Here is a 22,735-nt window from a genome sequence, read left to right as displayed (position 1 = left end):
TAAGCCCGTGCGCCACAACTACTGAGCCTGCATGCTGCAACTACTGAAGCCCATGTGCCTAGAGCCTGTGCTCCGCAACAAGAGAAGCCACCACAATTAGAAGCCCGCGCACCGCGACGAAGAGTAGCCCTCGCTCGCTGCAACTAGAGAAAGCCCACGCACAGCAACGAAGACCCAACAGGTCCAAAAATAAACAAATTAAATAAATAAATTTAAAAAAAAAGAACGTGGACTCTGGGTTCTGACTGCCTGGGTGCAAATCCTGGCTTTGCCACTTATTAGATATGTGACCTGGGCAAGGCACTTAACCTCTGTGTTGACTTTCTTCTGTGTCTCAACTCCTTCAGCAGTAACATAGGAAAAATAATGTTACCTACCTGCTAGGGTTGAAGTAAAGATAAAATGTAAAAGTTTATGTAAAGTGCTTAGGACAGTGCCTGCTCGGCGTAAGGGCTCAGTGGATAGTTATAGTAGTAATTTTCTAATTTTCATGACAAATATGCCAGGAAATAGAGGCTCAGAAAGAAAGGCTGAGTAACTTGCTAAGTGCTACCCATGTAGTAAGTGGTCAAGTGGGCATGGGTTTGATCTAGCCCAGACCTCTCTCTACCTCACCAACTGCTTTTTTTGTTTGTTTAGTTGGGTTTTTTTGGTCACCACCTGTTCTTGCTTCCTGCTCTATAACCACTCACATGTACAGCCAGATACCTGGGAACACAGGTGCCTACAGATGCAGATCTGCCAGATACAGTCTTACATCATAGTCACTAAGGGCGGAGGAAGGCTGAAGTAGGCACGAAATACTTTTTAGTGATTAGTAATCCTGAAACTGGGAAGTCTGAGTCAAGCAGGTTTAAGGGATGAAGGGAGTCTCAAGATCTGCCTCCAAGAAGGTGGGGCCTGGGTTTGGAAAGAGGACAGGAAGGGCATTTCAGGCATGTGTTGTGACAGACTTAGCTGGCAGGCAGTCAGGCAGGCAGAAGCTGAACCAGGCGCCTTTGGAGATACGAGCAATGGAAACAAGACAAGCCTCTTGCTTTAAGGCAAAAGGAGGTGTCAGGAGTTATATTTGGCCTCCTGTGTGGGATAAGTGGGAACCATGCTGGTGTCTGAGGGCCACAATCTGAATGACATTTGAGGAAGGGATTTTACAGCCTTCTATGTAGAGAAAAGAACAAGTAATAACTGAGTACCGACTGAGCCTCAGACATCCTATTTGATGTTCTCACTACCTATGTGAAGTAGGTATTATGATTTTACAGTGAGGACCAATGCATACAGTGGGTTCACAGAGGTTAAGTCGCTTGCCCAAGGTCACACAGCTGGGAGGAAACCAAGTCCCCCTAAAACCGAGTTCCCTTACCAAGTTTATGATTAATCTATCGAAAATTTTATTCCCTTTTTGGTCCCCTCTGACCTCGATCCTGTGCTAATTGAACACTAATCAACCAGAGTCAGATGACTAAAGTTGCTGTTGTCGATAACAGAAGATGTCAGCGTGGGCACGGGTAGTAATTCTACCCAGCAGAAAATGGGGATCCCAGGAGGCAGAGATGAGGGACCCACAAACAAGCTCTGGTAGAGGCACGGTGAGGGCAGGACTGGGGATGTGGGGTGAAGAATCCTCAATGGGGGAGTGAAGGAAAAAACAGACTATGAAGAGAGGTTCTGTGACCTTGAGGCCAATATTAATAATGACTAAATTCTTTACAGCCATGATAAGAAGAAACTGAAATTCTGCCCAAGGTCACACAGCTTGTAAGTGGTAAGAGCCTGGTCTCACACTGGGAGGCAGGGTGCCCTTCAGAGGACAACTAAATCACCCTTTATATACACACAATAAAGTTTTCTACTTCTCTAAATTGAACAAACAGGGCTTCCCTGGTGGCGCAGTGGTTGAGAATCTGCCTGCCAATGCAGGGGACACGGGTTCGAGCCCTGGTCTGGGAGGATCCCACATGCCGCGGAGTAACTAGGCCTGTGAGCCACAACTACTGAGCATGCGCGTCTGGAGCCTGTGCTCCGCAACAAGAGAGGCCGCGATAGTGAGAGGCCCGCGCGCCGCGATGAAGAGTGGCCCCCGCTTGCCGCAACTGAAGAAAGCCCTCGCACAGAAACGAAGACCCAACACAGCCAAAAATAAATAAATAAATAAAATTTAAATAAATAAATAAATAAATAAATTGAACAAACAAACCAACTGACCCTGGCTGTCTGATTCCAGAAGACACTCTTACTCACTTTCCCTCCGCCTGGCTTGCCCACCGTGCTCTACTGCAACCGGCAAAGGCCCAGAGTGTGTGGGAGAGTGAGGGGGTGTGGAAGTGTCACAAGACTTCTGGAAAGCTGGGGTGGGTGTGCTGGAGGCCCGGGTGGGGAGAGAGTTCCACTCAGATGGTCTGGATCTTCCTGGGGCCATAGTTCCGCAGGGTATCAAGTGAGCAGTGGTTAGATGTTTGGATGGGGGCACCCCGGGCATTTGAGAGGAAATCAAATGCTGGGAAGGCTGAGGGTCAGCTTAAGTTGAAGTAAAAGAGTTGCAAGGGCAAGAGCAGAGCCTGGCACTTGCCGCCCAGCAGGAAGGGTGGGGTTGAAGCTTCCCCATGCATGAGCGGAAGTGCCCATTTCTTACCTCTTGCAACATGGACCCTCCTCTCCCCCAGCTTCCTGACCTTCTCTCTAACCTTGACCACCACAGAACAGGACATCAGAGCTGGAGAGGGCTTGACAGGTCATCTGGCTCCTGTTCATTTCCCAGTGGCCCAGAGATACTTGGTGACATGAAACCACATACACGTTGGCGGCAGAGCCAGGGCTGGAAACCAGGTTTCCCAGTGATTATCATAGAGCTTTTACACCCATCAGCTCCATCTCAGGATATGTTGAGGGATAAAACGGTTAACTGTGGGTAGGATGATAGGATAGCAGATATAACTGGTAGGATATTCATCTCCAAATAATAGTGGTTAATTTGTGTTTGTCAACTTGGAGAGAAGTCCCTAGTGGTGGCACTTTTCAGTGATATGTTGGATGAGCACACATTGCCATTCTCATAATTGAAGGTTGCTAACATGTAGTTGGGAGGAATGCTGGATGATGGAATCTGGATCTAAACATAATTTGAGGGCCCATATTTGACCAGATGGCACTGAATAGTGACAGAGGTACAATTGGGTTCTTTGGTCCTCAAATCATCCTCTGCACAAGAGCATGATGTGTGGGCGATGGAATAACACCAATGTGTGCGGACAGGGAGATTCTGGTTGGCATAGGGCTGGTAAGAGTCGACTCCTTGCCAGAAGCACTGACCTGACTTTGAGCTGCACGAAGAGAGCTTTAGGACCCAGAATGATGGGGTGCAGAGGCCCCAAATCTGTGATGGTCAGACCCTGTTGGGAGTGTCTGGTGCATTTTAAGAGGGACAGGGACAAATGGCAAGGTCCAGAGAGAGCAATCAAGATGGTGAGGAGAGTCCACAACCAGAGAGAGGACAAAGGAATGTAGAACTGGGGGAGAGGACTCAAGGGGCAGATGATAGTGGTCTTCAAACTCTTGAAGGGCTGCTAGTTGGAACAGAAGCCACATTGATTCTGTTAATCTCGAGTGCAAAGAACAAAGACCAGTGAACAGATATAGCCTTGTTATGGGGGAAGACTTTCTTATAATTAAAGCTGTCCAAAGGTGGAATGGGCCTAAATGAGTGGTGGTGAGCTCACCATCATGGAAGGTAATCAAGCATGTGTTGGTCAACAACTTTGTGAGAATGGGGTAGAGAACATTCAAGGACTAGAATGTTCCCCAAAGTTATGAAGGAATCTAACACCTGGGATGGCCCAGGGAACCAGAATGACTCAAAGCCCAAGAAGATCCTCTATATTCACCACCTCCCCAGGGTCCTGTGGTCCTTTGTACTTGGTCCTCGTGCTTGGATTTTTTTTCTCTCCTTCCTGCTCCCCAGTGCCTTGTGCCGGGTTGGGGAAATTCCACGATAGACAACAGTGCCACCAGGTACCCATAACTGGAGAAGAGGAAGGAACAGACTGGCCAGTCAGAGGGAACGGCAGGGCCCCAAGTCTGGGCCCAAAAGACAGAAGGGCCCCAGAGGGAAAGTCCCCACGCTAGAGCATCCTGTCTCTCCCAGGGTGTGGCAGGTGTTGACTCAGGTTGGCATCTCTAAGGGAAGAGATGTAGGGAAAGCAACCAGGAAGTGGGGCTGAAAATCTGGAAAAACTTCTTGAGCCAGAACTAGAGTCTCTGCACTGCACGGTGGTTGGTGAAGTTGACAGTATTGCCCAGAGCACTGGTGGGACTGGGAATGTGGCCAAGAAGCTCGCTGTGTGGCAGGGCCTGGGTGGCAGCCTCCTCTGTACAACTCCATGGTATGCCTTGGGCTTGGGGCGTATACACTGTGAGTGGTGCCAGGAAGTAGCAGTCCTGAGGTTCTAGGCCTGCATGAGAAACAGAAGCCTTGGAACAAGGTGAGACTGTGGGGGCCTAGGGAAGGAAGGGATGCTCTGGCTGGGAGATGAGAGCAGCGGACAGAGGACAGTCCCAGGAAGGAGGAGCTGCTTGCTTTGGGGAGGACCCTGCCCTTACCCCTTCCCTGTTCCATTCATTCATTCAACAGTGACTGAGTGCCCCTGTGCTGGACACCACGCTGGGCACGGAGGCCAAACACGGACACATGGAGCTTATGGTCCTGAGAGGGGCTGTCGCACAGAACCCTCTGAGTGTTGGGAACAGTGTAGAGAGGCAGTCAAGTAATCCTATAAGCAAATGTAAAATTACAGCTCTGCCCTTAGGGAGGTGTGTGTGGTGCTGGGTGAGCTCCTATGGGGGTGGGTGAGGTTTCCCAGGGAAGTGAGCTTGGAGCTGGGGCTGCAGGTATGGGGGAGGAGTCCTGGCTTGGGGCTCAGACACACATCTCCTCTGTGCTTCCCCAGAAGCAGGGCCTGTGTTGCCCTCTTTCAGCCCATCCTGTGGGCGTACAGCACCTCTGCTTCTGCTCCTGCCATGACCTACCGAGAAGGCTGGTTTGATCGCATGTCTCCTCACCTGCCTGCCCCATGGTGGTTGCTCAACAAACATTCACATAATTCAGCCAGTCAATCCTTGAGCAGTAATCACTGAGCACCAATACAGCTCACCCCACGGCACTGACCAAGACTGCCAAGGTCCCTGCTCTTGTAGAGCTTACACTCAAGCTGGGGAGACTGACCCTGTAGAAGCAAATACACACAAAAGACGATTTCATCAAGTCGTAAGTGCCCCGAGGAAAATTAAAGAGGGTATTGAGATAGAGCTGGTGGTGGTTGTAGGGGGTCCTGGGAAAGAATGAATGAGTGAATGAATGAATGGTAAGCCATGGTGGTCAGAGCAACACATGCTGCACCCTGCTGGATGGGGCTTAGGAGGGCGAGCTGGGACTCTTAGAACCCAGGGCAGGGAGCTTGGGGCGAGGTGGGGAGGAGGCGGACGGGGAGTGGTGTGGAGCCTCAGAACTCAGCGTAAAGAAGGAGAATGCCTGGAACTGATGACAGAAGCAACACTATGTCTCCATGTCCCCTTTGCACCCAGCATGACTCAGGCTTGAGTTCTGAAGGGTGTGGGCAGGGAGGACCTGGAGTTGAGGTTCAGGGAGCTTGCAGGGTTGGCCAGTTTCCCCAGGCCTGCTCCCACAGAGGTCCCTAGTGCTCCCACAGCTGGCAGCCGTGCTACGCAGTCCTCTTCCCGAACCCAGGCCCCTGAGCAGGGGGCAGGGAGCTAAGGTTGAGGCAGGAGATAGATGGGCTCCAGGTGAGACATTTACAACCAGCCTCCTGTTCACACTGCTGAAACCGTGTAACTCTGATTGGGACTTGAATGCATGTGCCGGGACTCAAACCCAGCCTAAACCCAGATTGGGACTTGAACCCACAGTCTTTTTTTTTTTTAATTTATTTATTCATTTTATTTTTGGCTGCGCTGGGTCTGTTGCTGCACACAGGCTTTCTCTAGCTGAGGTGCATGGGCTTCTCACTGCAGCGGCTTCTTTTGTTGCGGAGCACGGGCTCTAGGCACACGGGCTTCAGTAGCTGTGGGACATGGGCTCAGTAGTTGTGGCTCACGGGCTTAGGTGCTCCACGGCATGTGGGATCTTCCCAGACCAGGGCACGAACTCATGTCCCCTGCATTGGCAGGCGGATTCTTAACCACTGTGCCACCAGGGAAGCCCCTGAACCCACAGTCTTTTAATTGAGATCACACGCCTGGTTTCAGGACCTAATGAAGCTCAGGTTCTTGATGTCTCCTTGCAGAAAGAAGTCAGTGAGAGACAAAGTGATAGGTAAGAAGTGGATTTATTTAGAGAGAAGCACACTCCACAGACAGAGTGTGGGCCATCTCAGAAGGCGAGAGGTCCCGAAATATGGGGTGGTTAGTTTTTATGGGCTGGGTAGTTTCATAGGCTAATGAGCAGGAGGATTATTCCAATTATTTTGGGGAAGGCGCAGAGATTCCCAGGAATTGGGCCACCGCCCACTTTTTGATCTTTGATGGTCAGCCTTGGAACTGTCACAGGCGCTGGTGGGTGTGTCATTTAGCATATGCTAATGTAGTACAATGAGCATATAATGAGGCTCAAGGTCTACTGGAAGTCAAATCTTCTGCCATCTTGGACCTAGTTGGTTCTAACCAGTTTTTGTCACGTCCTATGGCTATGTCATTCTTTTAAAGGTTGTGCCCTGTCCCCTTCCCTCCTGTTTCACTTCCAGATAAAAACAACAACAGGAACGGGGTAAAGAGCTGGACTTTGCCTCTGGCAGACACTTTAACAGTAATGGCAGGGGTAGAGAAGAACTGAGCCTTGCCCAGATGGGAGATGAAGAGACCACATATTTCTCATTCTCGAGGTCAAGGAGACCTTTCCAACGACACATGTGCAGAAAGGCTCCTTGGGGGCCAAAAAGGGAGGGGGCATCACCCCACAGTAGGTGATGTCAGTCTACCCATAGGCCTCTTCGCTAGAATCCATCTTGGCTGAGATGCGCAGTGCACACAGGGAAGGACCCTGAGATAAACCAAATATGGACTCAGAGCCAGACAAAGCAAGATGATTGGCCAAAGGAAACCCGGAAGAAATGCCCCTTAGAAGTGATTCAAACTACCACGAGGGTGCGACTCTCTCTCTGAGTCTACCCATGTGAGTCTTATTCACATGCACCCTTTTTTCCTCCTAATAAACACTTTACTTGTTTCACTACTTTCCATATCTTTGTGGGAATTCACTTCTACAAAGCCAGCAGGCCGGGGGCCTTGTCACTGGCCACCAGCCCTGCTGGTCTCGTGGCTAGGATTCAGTGTTCTCACTGCCGCGGCCTGATTCTAGTCTCTGGCCGGGGAACCCAAATCCTGCTCCAAGCCGCTTCAGGCCGAAGCTACCCGAGATCAAGGTGTAGCCTGTGGGGCTGAGCCCAAGGACTGAGGAATACGTGGGGCTGCAGTTCTGGGAGTGTGAGACCTGGGGCACAGACACTGCCGTTAGCTGGCTCAGCCCACCCGCCTCAGGGAGGGAGGGTGGGGTCCTCACCAGTGGGTCCCACTGGGCCTGTGAGCTCAGCTGCACCCTGGGTGGCTTGGACACTCTAAGCACTATTCTGTTCTGAGTGCAGGGTTCAAAGGTTCTGTGAAGCTGTGTGGGGGGAGGAGGAGAAGGGGCCAAAACCCAGCTCCTGTCCTGGGGTTGTGGTGGGGTAGGGGGTTTTCAACCTTATCTAGGGGACCCGATGAGGACATCCACGGCTCTAATACCAGTCAAGAGCCAAGTGAATGTCATAGGTTCCCGAAAAGGGGCAAGAGAAATTGCAGAAGAAACCAGAAGTTTCTAGGAGGTTGAAATGAGTTTTTTTTTTCTTTTTAAATGTATTTATTTATGTATTTATTTTTGGCTGCATTGGGTCTTCGTTACTGTGCGTGGGCTTCTCGTTGCGGTGGCTTCTCTTGTTGCAGAACATGGGCTCTAGGGCGCGAAGTCTTCAGTAGTTGTGGCTCGAGGGTTCTAGAACACAGGCTCAGTAGTTGTGGCTCACGGGCTTAGGTGCTCCGTGGCATGTGGGATCTTCTCGGACCAGGGCACGAACCCGTGTCCCCTGCATTGGCAGGCGGATTCTTTTTTTTTTCTTTTTTTAATAAATTTATTTATATTATTTATTTATTTTTGGCTGTGTTGGGTCTTCGTTGTTGTGTGCGGGCTTTCTCCAGTTGTGGTGAGCGGGGGCTACTCTTCGTTGCGGTGCACAGGCTTCTCATTGCAGTGGCTTCTCTTGTTGCGGAGCACGGGCTCTAGGCACGTGGGCTCAGTAGTTGTGGCTCGCGGGCTTAGTTGCTCCGCGGCATGTGGGATCTTCCCGGACCAAGGATCGAACCCGTGTTCCCTGCATTGGCAGGCGGATTCTCAACCACTGCACCACCAGGGAAGCCCTTGGCAGGCGGATTCTTAACTGCTGCGTCACCAGGGAAGCCCGAGATGAGTCTTGTGGGAAGAATTCTGGCAGGTGGAAATGGGGCTGGGGCTGTTGAAGGGAGCGGGTGGCAAGCCAGGGACCAGAACAACTCGAGCAAACGTGCAGAGGAAAGGAAATGTCACAATGAGAGAAGGGCAACTCTGTATTTGGCCAGAGGGGTCCTTGGGCTGAGTGAACTTGGGAATGCTTTCACCATTCCGCCCAATCCCCAACCCTTTGCGCAAAAAAGAAAAGCTCCTCCAAAACCAAATAACAATAACAACAACAACAAAATAAACCAAAAAAACAAGCAGCAGAGGCGGCACGGTGCAGGGGAAGGAGCTCGCACTCTGGAGTCATGTATTTAGTTGAATCCAGACTCTCTCACCGTAAAGACCTGCAACTCTGGACAAGTACCTCAACTTTCCTAAGCCTCAGTCTCCTCAGCTGTAAGAGAGTACGTACCTCATATGGCAGATGAAAAAGATGAAGTCTGACCTAGGCAGAGTGTTTAGGTCATTGCTGCACTCATTAAACACGAATTCTCTCGGCCCCTACAGGGCCTCGAGTCTCTGGCTGGCTCAGCTGTGTTAGAGTGACAGCAAAAGCCCGGAGCCCAGTTGCCTTTCCTTCTCTTGCACCAGCCCCTCCAGGGCTGCTGGAGCAGTATCTGTTCGTGGAGTTCCAGCTTTGACTGTTTCTTCTGGAACCACCTCTCCAAGGAAGGGGGAGCCAAGACCTGCCTGTCGAGGATGGGAGCATATATGTTCATACTTGTAACAGAAATGGCACAAAGCTGACCCCACTTCATCCCTCTGCCTCTTTCCCAGCATTCCTCGCAGGCTCCTCCATTTCAAGGGCTTAAGGAAGGGTCCTTTTCTTTCCCAGATTCCCCCATTATCAAGTTAAGCACAGCCGGATTCCAGGTCCTCTCCTCTTCTGGCACACAAGTTGCCAGGCAGGCCCTGTGACCCCTTGACCTTGTTCCCAGCGAGCCTGCACTGGGCCCTGGTGGGAGCTGGCCCACTTCGGAGCTCTGCAGATGCCTCTGTGCAGAGGGCAGTGGCATCCATCCATCCAGAGAAGGTCCCGCCTGTGCCCATCCTTAGTCCCTGCTCAGACCTGCCCCTGCAGCTCAACATGAGCCAGGCCAGCCTGGTTAAACAGGCGGTGATAAAGCTCTGTGGATGATCCCTGGGCGGGGGCACCCAAGAAAGGTGTGTGTGTAGGGGAGCTGGCCAAGGTGACTGTCCCAGAGGGAATCAGGACAGATCGAGATGGGCAAGGATGCCTTTGGTTGCTGGAGGCAGGAACTGAGGCAGAGGCGAGGTTTTGCAGAGAAAGGCAGGGGTAAGGATGCTCTAATACCCCCAGGAAGGTGAAACCTGAAAGGAACAAGAGTTGTCTGTGGCCCAGGGAGCAGTCTGGCTGCCCACCCCTCCTGCTCCTTTGAGTCCCCACCCTGGGTCTCATCATGGCTGTCTAATTGTTTCACGGTGATAACTGAAAGCACTTTGAGAACCAGACCTTTGTCTTATAAAGCTTGCCTGTGCCCATCTGCCCCTCCCTGCCCAGGGCTGGGCAAGGAGGAGGCTGCAACAAAAGCCAGCTGACTGGGAGATGGAAGGCGAGGGAGAAGATTGTGTGGAGGGCCCAGGGGGAAGGGCGGGTGAGGGGGCCCTGAGGGGCTAGGAGGAGCAGCGGCAGGATGGGAGGCCGGAGAGGACACAGGCCGAAGGTCCGGGGAGGAGGGGTTTTGTGGAGGTGTGGACCGACCTAGGGGGTGAGGACCAGGGACCAGATGGGATGGGGGACAGGCTGCGGCGAAGCAACTTCTGAGGTCATGGCGGGGGCCCCTCCCCAGTGACAGGGAGACCAGGAGCTGAAGGGACCGCATGCAACATGCAAGACAGTGGGGGCCATGGGTGGGTAGGAGCCAGGATGAGGAGGGAAAAAGGGTGGGTCTGGGCCCGACCATCTCACTTTGATTTGTCTATTGGGCTGGGCTCCTCTGGGGCCTTGTGTGTGCTCTTCATTCCCCATGCCTGAATCCTCACGCCATTGTCACTCACATCACCCACAGGGACCTTCAGGAGCCGATGGGAAGTCCTCCTCCGTGACTCGTCCCGGAAGCTGGCATCTGAGATGCCATGGTTCAGGCCTGCTTCCATCACCTTGTTTTGTGTCAGTCAATTGGTCAGAGCTACATCCCTGGGGACTCCTTGGGAACAGAAGCTCCATGGCTGGCCTCACTTTGGCACGCCTAACCCTTGGGCAGTTGCCCTAGAAAGAGGAATCCACTTCAGGTGTGACGTGCATCTCACAGGTGCAGTGTGGGTCCACTTCTGAGGAGGCCAGGGCTGGTCAGGCTGATGAGGCTGGGCTCCTCGGCACCGCCACGGCTTCTCTGCAGCCATTTTTCTCCATTCTTTAGGCCCTCAGTTGCTCTTTCTCTTACCCTCCCTGCTAGTGGGATAGGGAAGTTTTGGGTAAGGGGAGCACCTGCATAACAACGTGAGAAGGGGTGGGGCCTCTGGGCCAGGGTTGCTCCTTGCTTAGAAGTGTAGAACACAAGGGCCAGAATAGGCCTCAGAGACTGGAAAATACAACCCCTTAGCTGGAGAAAGAGAGGCCCAGATTTGCACGCAGTCAAATCTCTTCTCTGAAATAAGCTTAGCTATTTGCTTGTACAGGCGTGGGCTCTCTCTATGGCTATCGAAGAATATGGTAGTGCTGGGTGCCTCTGGGTTGGGACTGGGCACTAGTGAGCAGGGATAGGAGGGGGGACTTCTCACCGTACACCTTTATATACCTTTTGGATTATGACCCATGTGAATGTCACCTTTTAGAAATGTAAATTTAAAAATGCTAATCAAAAATCTCTTCTCGGGGGCTTCCCTGGTGGCGCAGTGGTTGAGAATCTGCCTGCCAATGCAGGGGACACGGGTTCGAGCCCTGGTCTGGGAAGATCCCACATGCCGCTGAGCAACTGGGCCCGTGAGCCACAACTACTGAGCCTGCGCGTCTGGAGCCTGTGCTCCGCAACAAGAGAAGCCGAGATAGTGAGAGGCCCGCGCACCGCGATGAAGAGTGGTCCCCACTTGCCGCAACTAGAGAAAGCCCTCGCACAGAAACGAAGACCCAACACAGCCATAAATAAATTAAAAAAAAAAAAAAAAATCTCTTCTCCATCCTTCCCTGGGCTCCCTTAGGGGATTAAGCATCTTCTGGGGACCGGCCAAGTCCCTAGATTTGCTCTAGGGGTAGGGGCTGCATCTCAGCCAGCCCCTGTGTCTCACCACGGCTGATTTCCCTCACAACTCCGGCACGTTCTTTCTTTCTCTGTGCCTGCTGCTGCTTTCATGGCCCCCATGCCAGCGGTAACAGCACGGCAGTCCTGCACCAGCCCCACCTCCCTTCCTACAGGTCCTGTCTGTTCACTCTGCCTCCTACAACCTCTCCTCAGCCCCCACGTCCGCTGCCATCACATCCGGGATATTGGCCAGCCTCCGGGCAGCTCTTCTGATGCCTGCCTGTCCTCCCTCTGGCCCATCCTCCCCACACCTCAGCCCCAGTGAGCTCCCTCAAATACAAATCGGTGCACACTCCTCTCTTGCTTAGACCCTCCTGTAGCTTACAGTGTTAAGCGCTCTGCCCAGATCCCCTCGGATGCCCTTTTCCATTTTTGTGCATGACACCCCCTTCAATGTGTTTTCAAGGTCGACACCTGCAGCTCTTCTTGGAAGGCTGCCCTTGACCTCCTGGAGCTGCTTTGCCCTGCCTGGCCCCGACCTGGGCCAAAGTGTGACTGGTGACTGCTCGGTGGTGGCGGTGGGCAATGACAGTCTGGCTCCCTCGTCCCAGGCAGGGCTACCCTGAGGCCTGACACTCCAGTGCCCCCCCCTGGGCTCTGAGGGAAGCCACCCTCCACGGCTGAACTGGAGCTCTTGCTTGGCTTCTCCGCCTCCACCCAGCTCCCCTGCGAGCACTTCCTTAATAGTCACTCAGCGTCTAAGATGACTCCCTCGGGTGGAAACCTACTGCCCACAGTTTAAATCTTAATCACTGATCTTTACTCATCTCCTTTCTCCCTGGAAACTTATCCCATACCACATCTACACTTAGTCATACCAACTTCTAGCTGTCCTGCACCATTTTGTGTCTCAGTACCTGCCTTTTTTTTTTAGTTAGAAAAAACGACGCCCCCTCCCACCTTCTCTCTTCCCGTTCTTTAAGTCTCTGGTCAGCATCACTTCCTTCACTCTCCTAACGGAGCCAGTTGCTCCCTCCTGTACTGTCAGGGTGCTGTGTAAACTTACTATAGCACCCATCTCACCAAACTGAACTAGTCTTCCCTGGTGCCTAGTATGGTGCTGGGCAGAATGCAGGTGTCGAGTAAATGTTTTCTGAATGAATACTGATCCCCCAAATGTCCTAAGACTCTGCTGTTGGGTTTCTCAGATCTTGAATCTCTTCTACCTCCCATCAGCACTCTGTGTCCATGTTTCACTCTCTCAGAGCTCTACTCCATTGCTTATGCTTCTAAGATTAACTAAGTCTTGCTGGAGGGAGGCAGTGTGGTGTCTTTTAAAGAACACTGCTCCCTCCGGCTTCCTGAGATAACCAGGGCTGAGGCTGAACTCTGCGTTGGTGTAGACTCTTGGGGACCCCGTTCACTCACTTCCTAAGGTAAGTCGAAGGTCTAGCTGACTTCTAAGGTCTTCCAGGGCTGAATGAAAGTCCTCTGTGGGCTGGAGCCTGGTCTGTCTTGTTCTCTGCTCTCCCAAAGCCAAGAAGGGTGCCTGGTGCAGAGCACACTCTTAAATGTTTGTCAAGAGAAAGAACTGACAACTTTAGTGGCTACATATTGCTTGGTGCATATATGTTATTTCACTTACTTTCCAAAGTGGTGAGGTTAGGATTTGTGCACAGATTTGTATGACTTTGAAGCCCATGTTCTTCCCATGATACCTTGTGGCGTTTAGGGAACAAGGCCCTCACAAAAGGATTTGTTCCAATGATGGTTTTTAAAGATGGTTGTGGAAGGCTGGAGAAGATCCTGAGGTGCTTGTCCTTCTTCTTAAAGCATATAGGCAACTGCTGCTGCCCCTCACCAATCTTAGGCTTACGCTTAGGGGAATTTAGGGTGGTGAGTGGAAGGCAGTGAGTGGGTGGTGAGGAAATCTGATCACTGCGATCTAAATGGGGTGCCTGGGCAAATGGTGGAATTTAAGTATGCAGTTCCAGTCACATGCTGAGAAGCTGCGCAAATGGGCAAATGGTGGAATTTAAGTATGCAGTTCCAGTCACACGCTGAGAAGCTGGCTCTCTCTTAAAAAATGCCCTGATTGGCAGCAGTTGTGGACTCCTGTGCCATATATACTCGCACCATAGCTGAATTCAAGCTACCATTGTCAAGTCACTGATTGCAGGGTTGGAAGAGATGCACATAATCAGCTCTTACCAGCCAGTGAGCCACCCCAGCACCCACTGGAATAGTAACCGGGGGCGGTCCCCAAAAAGCCACAGGAAGGTCACAGCTTCTGCAGACTCTATGGGGAGCGTTGGGAAGCCTCAGCTCTCACCCTGCCTTTTTTGAAGATTAGAAATTATCTATGCCACTCTGATTTACAGCAGCCATCCAATTACCTTGATGGCCATCGAGGCTGCTGGTGGGAAGGTGCCCTCAGAGTGGCCCTCAGCTCCTCTTTGGAATACACACCCTGTTGCCTTGCCTCGGGCTGGGACAGATCCCCCCCCCAAGCAGGAAAGGCAGCCCTAAAGGGTTCTTGCAGTCAGTTCTTCAGAAAGCAGTTCAGGTGGTGCCATCCCAAGAGGGAGAATGTGAGTGTGTCGGTGCCATCAACTACTCTTCTGCCTCTCACTTGGATCTGGATAGTACTTTCCTCCCAAATTCCAGGAAACTGTAAACACCAAGGAGTTTGCCCTTCCTGGATTGGGCCTCACCCAGGGATCAGGCCCAGCTAGAAGGCAGCAGGCATCCCTGAAGAGATGGCGGAATGAGGGGGTGGGAAAGCAGTGAGGGACTGGGACGTGCCTGCTTCTGGCTGTGGAGGGACCCTGCTCCCCAGCTGCGGCCTGGGAGCCAAAGGGCAGGTGCTCCTGAGATGGGCAGCTCTACAGGGAAGAGGAGGAACAGATGTGGAGGAAAGGGGCCTGTCCTGGGGATAGAGATCCTTGAGAACCTACACATTTTGCATACCATTAGGTCTTTCTCTCAAGTACTTAATATCTTCCTGAGCATAGAATCAGCACTTGAAAATAAGTTGAAGGAGAAATGAGACCTTTATTAGCCCCCAGAACATTTTTCAATATTAAGGCAAAAAGTAAAACGCAGGGGCAAGGAAGACCTGAAGAAGGACCTACAAAGGCCCCTAGGGCTCAACCAGGGCACATGGCAGAGGCCTTCTCTTCAGATCAAGGGTATGCAGTAGGTAGGCGGGAAAGGAGGCCTTGTTCCACTGAGATAGGCCAACCACTCAGCCCAAAGAGAAGCAGAACTGTGTCAGGCCAGGAGGGTTAGAACTTGCTAGCATAGAGGGTCATAACCCACTTGGGCACTCGGAGGAAGCCAGGCAAGTAGGAGGCCAGCCAGCTCAGGCTGGAGACATGGGAGAGAGCGGAGCTCAAAGACAAATAGTCCTGGACGGGGCGGCCTGCGGACCACAGGAAAAGAAGGATTAGACCCTTGCTTCCCACTCCTCAGACACCCCCACCCCGGCTGAGGAGACTGAATGGAAGGTGAGGGAGGAAGGAACAGGGAGAGAGAGAGGGAGAAGGGGTGAGCCGGGAACAGAAGGAAGAGAGGTCCAGGCTGGCTGCTGGGCCAGAGCTCTTACCATCAACGTCCTGCAGGCCGTAGCGCCGCGCCAGGTCACAGGATGGCAGCACCTTCCCGCTTAGGCTCAGGATATTGGGGTCTGTGGGCACACAGACAGCTGAGACGGCCCGGGTGCGGCCCAGGGTGACAAGGCTTGGGCCCAATGGCACAGGGCACTACCGAGACAGGCTTAGGGACCCAGACTTGTTTCTCTCTGTTTCTAGGAAGGTTCCCGGGCCTCTGGCTCTTGGCCACATCTCCCAGGATCCAGTTCCTGAGGTTCCCATATCTCAAACTGGGCATCGGACCCTTTGGGTCTCCAGAAGCCAGAGCAAAGAAGGGCGTATTCCTGGCTCGGGACCCTGAACTGGCTGCCACCACCCTGCAGATCCTCCATGCCCTTTCCTGTTACCAGCTGCCCCCAACCTCTTCACCTGTTGCCAAGGCCACCACACATTTTCCACTCATTTCTGTGGTCTCCGCAGATGAGAAACGAAATCTGAACTGAAACACAGGGGCAGAGAAGTGAAGGGTTAATTTCCAAGAGCACTGCCCAAGTCCCTTCCCTGCTTTCAGCTTCTGTCCAGGAGACAGAGGCCCTCATCACTGCACCTGCAGGACTCAGCATCTCAGAAGGTACAGGAATCATTCCTCCCCACATCCAGTGAGCCCTGTACCCCAGTACCAGGACCCACTGCCTTTCCTAAGTGGAAGGATGTGGGGTTGCCAATTATGTCTGGGCCTTCTAGATTAGTTCAGAGCAGAGGTCAAGGGCATGGGCTTTGGAGCTGGATAATCTTTCCACTTATGGCACATGTGACCTTGAGCAAGTTTCTTAGCCTCCCTGAGTTTCAGTTTCCCCATCTGTGAAATGGAGACACCGTCTCCCTTATAGGAGAAAAGGACCTAACGTGTGTCAGTGCTCAGCCCTGCGCCTGCCGCGACAAGCACCTGGGTATTTACTCTGTTGTTACTGTCTTGCCGTTGGGGATGGAGCGGCTGATCCCCCCATTTTCTGCCACCCTCGCCCTCCCCTTGCCAACCTGCTCAACCAGGGGATCAGCAGTGTTCTCCTCCTTCATCATGTGCTCCTTCAGCAGTTCTGTCTGCACCAACCCTGGCCAAAGCGACACGTAGCTGACCCCGTGGCGCCGCAGCTCCCGGGCACAGTCAGCAGCCAGCCTGTCGCACTGCAGAGGGACAGAAGGCCAGGTGGGAGCCAGGGCACCTGGTCACGTCACCTCCCTCCCCTGCCTTCCCCGCTTCCACCGAGGATGCCCCAACCCCCTGGCCTTCCCAGGAGCCCTGTCTCAGCTGTCCACCTTCCCCAGTGCACTGCCTAGCCTGGCCAGCTGAGAGGAGCCCCGGCAAAGGAACCATCCATGCAGGGGCAGAGGAAGAGGTGAGGGCCAGTCAGCCTCACCACTCTGACTACCAGGGACTGCCTCTCCTGAGCTATGGGTACCACGACTGTCCCCAACCCCTGTGCCAGTGGGTCCTCACCGCAGCTTTGCCCACGCCATAGGGGACGTTGAAGAAATACTGCAGCCCACCAGCGGAGGAGATGACCACGATGAGCCCCCGGCCAGCTGGTACCATCAGCCGTGCCCCATACACAGAGCACAAGTAGTGGCCTCTAGAAGGTGGGGCAAAGAAGAAGGAATGAACCACGTTCAGGGCTGTCTCGGGAAGTTTCTTCTGCCCCTTAATGGCTTCTGATCCAGGAGAAGGCTGCAAACCTGGTGAATCAAGGGCTTGAGGCCACATTCTGAGAGGGACACGGGTAAAATTAACCACCGAAGGTTAAGAAACGGCAATCTTTAGAAGACTGTAATGGAAGAAAAGCACTCTGTCATGACAGCAATAACAAAGCTAAAATAGCTCAGGGGATAAAACATAATAAATGTATAGGATCTACAAAGAAAAACTATAAAGTTCTGCTTAATACAAAAGAACAAGTACAGACATAATTTGTTTAGAAGAATCAACATGTAAAACATCAGTTCTACTTAAACTAATCCACAGATCCAGTCAATTTGAGTTATATCTCAATAAGACTTCTGGAGAAATCAACAAAACAATCTAAAGCTCAGTGAGAATAAATGTGTAAGAATAGCCAGGAAAATTCTGAAAAAGGAAGAGTAATATCATGTGGGTGAGGGAGATATGCTCCCCTCACCCCGCCAACCTGCGTTAAAATGCACAGTGACATAATAGTTAAAAAAATGCAGGACTGGCATAACAATACATAAGTAAGTCAATGAAACAAAATACTCAATAATTAATCCAAGTGTAAAGGAGAATTCAGCGAATTACAAACAGAACATTTCAAACCAACGGGGCGAGATGGACCACACAATAAATGGATTTGGAACAACTGGTCAGTTATTTAGTGGGTGGGATTGGTTCTCTACCTCATTTGTTTTAAAATGCATTCCCAAAATATTTGAATATAAAAAAATGAGTGCACAAAAGCACTAAAAGAAAGCATGACAGTGTGTTCATAAACTTGAGGTAGGGAAAACTTGTTTCAGTATCACACCTAGATAGAAACATGCTTTCTTAACAGTAAGACATATATACATATAGAGATGTACAAATACATACGTGTGTACACAATTAAGTATATATAGATAGCTGAAGAAAGCATACATGCAAACAATGAGTAATAAGTTGAGAAAGATATTTGTAAAATACACATCAAAGGAATCCATTGTACAAAGATCTCTTATAAATTGATGTGAAAAGAATAACTTAGTAACACAACTCACAAAAGAATCAAGAACCAATAAAAAATGAAAAAAAAAGCTCAACTTCACAAATAATAGAGAAGTGTAAATTAAAAAACACCTTCAGATATCTTTGGCCTATTAGAATGGCAAAACTTGCCTGACCTCGTGGTGTGATATTGTCTAGTATTATTGAGGACACGGGGAAACAGATATCCTCCTTCACTGTTGTGAGATTATAAATTGGTGGGGTCTTTTTAGAGGACAGTTTGATAATGCTTATTAAAATCTTTAAGAAGTCATATTTTTTGACCTAATTTTTTTCCACTGTTGCAACAGATAAGGGGTTAGGTAAATAAATTATGGTATCTCTTCCCAGTGGAATATTTAAATGAATGGTAGAATATATACTAGGCTATTAACAGTAGCTATATCTCAGGCAAAAGAGGAAGCGGTGGTGACTAGGGGAATAAGATTATACTGGTCTTCACAGTATATTTTAAAAAAAATAACACACACATACCTGGTAACCAGAAAGAAATTTCTTTTGCATGGGAAACAGGACCCTCCAAATGAAAACAAGTAGAGTATGGTATCAAAAGGAAGCCCAGCCTCAGGCAATGCAGAGGAAAGGCACAGTAAGTGTGAATGTGTGTGTGGGAGGTGAAAGGAGGTGTTGGTGCACTTCTAGGAGGCTCACAGAGTGACCTTCACCTTGGAGAATTCATCAGGGCTCCAGGGCTGAGGTCCAGGCCTTTGCTTCACAGGCTCAAAACCCTGACCAGCAGGAGATGAGAGTATGGAAGGCCCCTCTCTCTGGAGGGCTATGGATATGGGTGTTGCCAATTTCTAGCCCTTTGGGTTTTCTTTTCTTTTTTTGGCCACGCCATGCAGCATGCAGGATCTCAGTTCCCCAACCAGGGATTGAACCCGTGCCCCCTGCAGTGGAAGTGTGGAGTCTTAACCACTGGACTGCCAGGGAAGTCCGGGTTTTCTTTTCTTGATTCTTGGCTGACCATCCCCCTCTGTCCTCACAACCTTTATTCCACTTTGGAAATGACAAGTGGATTCTAATCCTGCTTCCCTGGGATTGCCACTAGAAGCCGTGAGTGTCCTTAGATGCTTTAGAAGTAGATTTGCATATAATCTCTTGGTGACTCCCACAGGTGGCTCATCACATCCACGCAGTGTAGTTTCTGAGAGGGTACCCTCTTTCCAACAATAAACACAGACCTAACTGATGTATGTCATGCTGGGTGAACTCTGAATGCTGTATTTCATCTCACTCCTTTGCCAGATGTACGTGTAACCCCATGACACCCCTGCCCTCCCAACTTGGACTTGGGAGTACCCTTGCCTGTGGGTCTGAAGTGAGGAGGGAAAGGCTAAGATAGCTGGCACTCATTCTTCCTTACTGACCTTCTTCTGATCTAAAACAAAACAATTTCTTCCTCTAGCCATCTTCGGAAATACTGACTACAGGTGGCATGCTTTACTGAGGGAAAGAGGCTCCCTTCTGGGTCATGCATTTGGATGGGCTGAAAATGAGGCAGGAGGGAGGGCAAGGGCAAATTCAGATGAAAATTACTGACAGAAACAAGGCAAAAGTTGACATTCTTAGGTACAGATGCACCTGGATTAAACTTCTTTAGAAGTTAGTGGACAAATGGGACAGAAGGGAGCAGAAAGAGACAAGATCAGAGGGAAAAGGAGAGGGCACATGGGGAAACGTCTGGGCCCTCAGCTTGGATGAGTGAGTGAGGGGAGCCCAGGCCCTTAGCGGGGTGGCAGGGGAGGCACCTACTACCTGAGTCCGACGTTGTTGATATCATCCCAGATGGAGGCGGGGCTTTCCCAGAATGCCTTTTTAGTGTTGTTCAGGATCGCCTGGAAGACAGGGAGAGTCGTGAATAGGACGCTTCGAAGGCAGGAAGGGGCTGGGTAATGGAAGGGATAATGAGTGGGGATGAGGACTCAGGTCAGAGGGAAAGGTCAGGAGTGTGGAGCTGGGGTCAAAGTTCAAAGAGCACCTGGACCCCAGCATAGGCGTTGTTGACCAGCACATCCAGACGCCCCTGCTGTTCTCGATCCACCTGCTCAAACAGGCTTCGCACTTCACTCTCCTGGCTTGAATCACACACCACCGGCACACACCGGCCCCCTCGGGATTGTGCCTGGAGGGGGTTAGAGAGGATATGAGCTTCCCGTCGAACATAGTATGAGACATAACACAGCTCCCCTCAACTCCCAGCGTGGGAGCTGAAAAGGCAATCATAGGACTCACAGCCAGCAGCTGAAGGAACATGGTGGGCAATACTGCCCTCTGGTGCCTGTTTGAGGAGTTTCAGGAATGCTAGGTCCCATCATTGTAGAGTAAGGTGGATGGGGATCCCAGGTTTAAAATCTACAGACATTTACGGAGGCCTACCATGTGCAAGGCACTGTACTCTGCATGTGGAGGGTGAGGGACAAACAAGGCTTGGAGGCTGCTCTTTTTTTTTTTTTTTAATTTATTTATTTATTTTACTTTATTTTTGGCTGTGTTGGGTCTTCGTTGCTGCGCGCAGGCTTTCTCTAGTTGTGGCGAGTGGGGGCTACTCTTCCTTGCGGTGCGCGGGCTTCTCATTGCGGTGGCCTCTCCTGTTGCGGAGCGTGGGCTCTAGGTGTACGGGCTTCAGTAGTTGTGGCTCGCGGGCTCAGTAGTTGTGGCTCGCGGGCTCTAGAGCACAGGCTCAGTAGTTGTGGCACACGGGCTTAGTTGCTCTGTCGCATGTGGGAATTTCCCGGACCAGGGCTCGAACCCATGTCCCCTGCATTGGCAGGCGGATTCTTAACCACTGCACCACCAGGGAAGCCCTTGGAGGCTGCTCTTGAGAAGTGAGTATCTATCTTTTTCCTCATTCTTGGTCATTTCCATTTCACGTGCCCTTAGCTCCCACTCTTCACCACTCATGTGGAATCCCGACTTAAAATCACAGCCCTCTTACCCTCACTCCACCAACACTTCTGCCTAGTAAATGAGAAATCAAAGCTCTCAGACATGAACTATCTCTACTTCCTGTTCTGCCTCACCCTCTACAAATGTGCCCCCATCCTCTAACTTCAGATAAAGAATACCTTATTCAAGAACAATCATCATATTTTCCAGATCCATGCTCTGGGTCCCACCCTCTGACCTCCCTGCCTAACTGCTCACCCATATTCCCAGTGCATTCTGGGCACACTTATCACTTACCATATTTATATTAATTACTTTTATCACTTACTGTATTCACATTACATTGAAATGATCCGTTTTTGCCTTAGACTTCCTGCTGGACTCTCTTTTAAAAGCAGAAATTATGTCTTACTAATCTAGGTAACCCCAGTGCTTCACCCAATGCCTAGCATATCAAACACACCCCAGTATTTATTTAACTGAAATTCAGTAGAAAAGTCAAGTGAAAACGTACAAGTCAATAAAGTCTTAACAAAAACAAAGAAAAAGCACAGGTCCACAACTCTTAAGATGCAACTCCAAAATCCCTGAAGCTCTCAAACAGGAAGTTTTTTCATAAAATTCACTCAGTGGCAAAATATGACCTGATCTGAAGTTACTTATGGGGTTTACTTATCCCACTTTGAGTAAAAATGTTCATGTTTACTGAGGAATATTTTGGTTTCAGGTAAGAGGTTAAGAGGACTGGTTAATGGGAAGGGCTCCCTGAGGTGGTTTCTGCCCCTGGGATCCCAGAAGAAGCACTCACCTCCTGAGCAGTGGCCTGCAGCGTGTCCAGATGGCGGCCAGTGATGTAAACTGTGGCACCTGCTTGGCAGAGCTGCAAAGCGATGCCCCGGCCAATACCCCTGGAAGCACCAGTAACCACGCACACTTGGCCCTTCATGGGAGCTGGCATGACTCACAAGCGAAAGGATTAAATCTGTGGAAGCAAGGACTTGCTCTGAGGGAAGCCTGCAGACTGTATATGCAGAGAGGGGACCTTGACAGTGATAGGAAGGGGAGCCAAGGTTGAGATCCTTTGATGGGAGAGAAATTTCAGAAGGGGATAACCAGTGCAGGGCCCAGGACAAGGCTGGTTGTCCCTTTCGGGAGGCCAAGGAGTGAAGAAGGGGAATAACTAGTGCAGGCCCAGGACATGGCTGCTTGTAACTTTTGGGAGGCCAAGGAGTGAAGAAGTGGGGCTGTCCAGGAGGGCCACCTACTGAGACTTTCTGAGTGGGGCTGACTGGGTGGGGGACTGTAGCGGGACGGTCCCTCTCAGCGCGTCCACGGGGAGTCCTGAGCTCTCTGGAGCTCTGGCCGCTGGTCCGGAGGCGAGACTTCCGGGTCGGGGGTGGGCGCGAGGTCAAGGGACCCCGAGCCCGAAGTGGAGGGAGCTCGCGCCCCTTACCTGCCACCTGTGCTGCCGCTGGAGTTCTCGCGCCGCCTCGCTCGCAAAGTTCTCGAAATCGAGGACTTTAATTCTGGCCGCGGGAACGGGACGAGGTGACAACAACGGGGTCAGAGTACGAGGCTGGCGTGGAAGTCAGCGTTCTGACCCAGTTTCCGCTGGCGACGCGGAGGGGAGGGTCAAAGAGTACCCCGCGGGTCCGTGGCAGTTACCGGTGGGGGCCAGGACTGGCAAGCGAGAGCAGGGCGATCCTGAGACTCAGCCAAGCCCGCCCCGGAGCGGTAGTCGCGGGGC

General features: G+C 51.2%; 1 protein-coding gene and 2 long non-coding RNA genes across 3 annotated transcripts; 2 read left to right on the top strand and 1 right to left on the bottom strand.

The window, feature by feature from the left end:
• Positions 1-2,399: 2,399 nt before the first annotated feature.
• Positions 2,400-7,234, top strand: LOC309625835. Its single transcript, XR_014242774.1, has 2 exons — positions 2,400-4,478; positions 6,753-7,234. It is a non-coding gene; the product is annotated as an uncharacterized lncRNA (long non-coding RNA).
• A 1,230-nt stretch (positions 7,235-8,464) lies between these two features.
• On the top strand, positions 8,465-13,080 carry LOC309625833. The gene is made up of 2 exons (XR_014242772.1): positions 8,465-9,830; positions 10,564-13,080. It is a non-coding gene; the product is annotated as an uncharacterized lncRNA (long non-coding RNA).
• A 1,687-nt stretch (positions 13,081-14,767) lies between these two features.
• Positions 14,768-22,725, bottom strand: DHRS1 (dehydrogenase/reductase 1). The gene is made up of 9 exons (XM_082385889.1): positions 22,442-22,725; positions 21,797-21,970; positions 20,081-20,224; positions 19,858-19,937; positions 16,825-16,957; positions 16,365-16,511; positions 15,756-15,825; positions 15,341-15,421; positions 14,768-15,157 (listed from the first exon to the last, which is right to left on the bottom strand). The coding sequence occupies exons 2-9, from the start codon at positions 21,944-21,946 to the stop codon at positions 15,021-15,023; spliced, it is 942 nt and encodes a 313-aa protein (XP_082242015.1). The 5' UTR covers positions 21,947-21,970; positions 22,442-22,725; the 3' UTR covers positions 14,768-15,020.
• Between the last annotated feature and the right edge of the window lie 10 nt (positions 22,726-22,735).

Source organism: Balaenoptera borealis (genome assembly GCF_965194805.1).
Source record: "Balaenoptera borealis genome assembly, chromosome: 3".
In the NCBI taxonomy this organism is placed as follows: Eukaryota; Metazoa; Chordata; class Mammalia; order Artiodactyla; family Balaenopteridae; genus Balaenoptera; species Balaenoptera borealis.
The sequence above is the reverse complement of the archived record's forward strand: the minus strand, read 5'-3'. Positions and strand labels throughout refer to the sequence as shown.

Excerpts from the sequence above, each read along its gene's own strand:
- DHRS1 (XM_082385889.1), bottom strand. The coding sequence starts at position 21,946 with ATGCCAGCTCCCATGAAGGGCCAAGTGTGCGTGGTTACTGGTGCTTCC. Across the intron at positions 20,225-21,796 it reads TGCAGGCCACTGCTCAGGAG|GCACAATCCCGAGGGGGCCG; the intron begins GTGAGTGCTTCT and ends AACCCCCTCCAG. Across the intron at positions 16,512-16,824 it reads ATGGCGTGGGCAAAGCTGCG|TGCGACAGGCTGGCTGCTGA; the intron begins GTGAGGACCCAC and ends GTCCCTCTGCAG.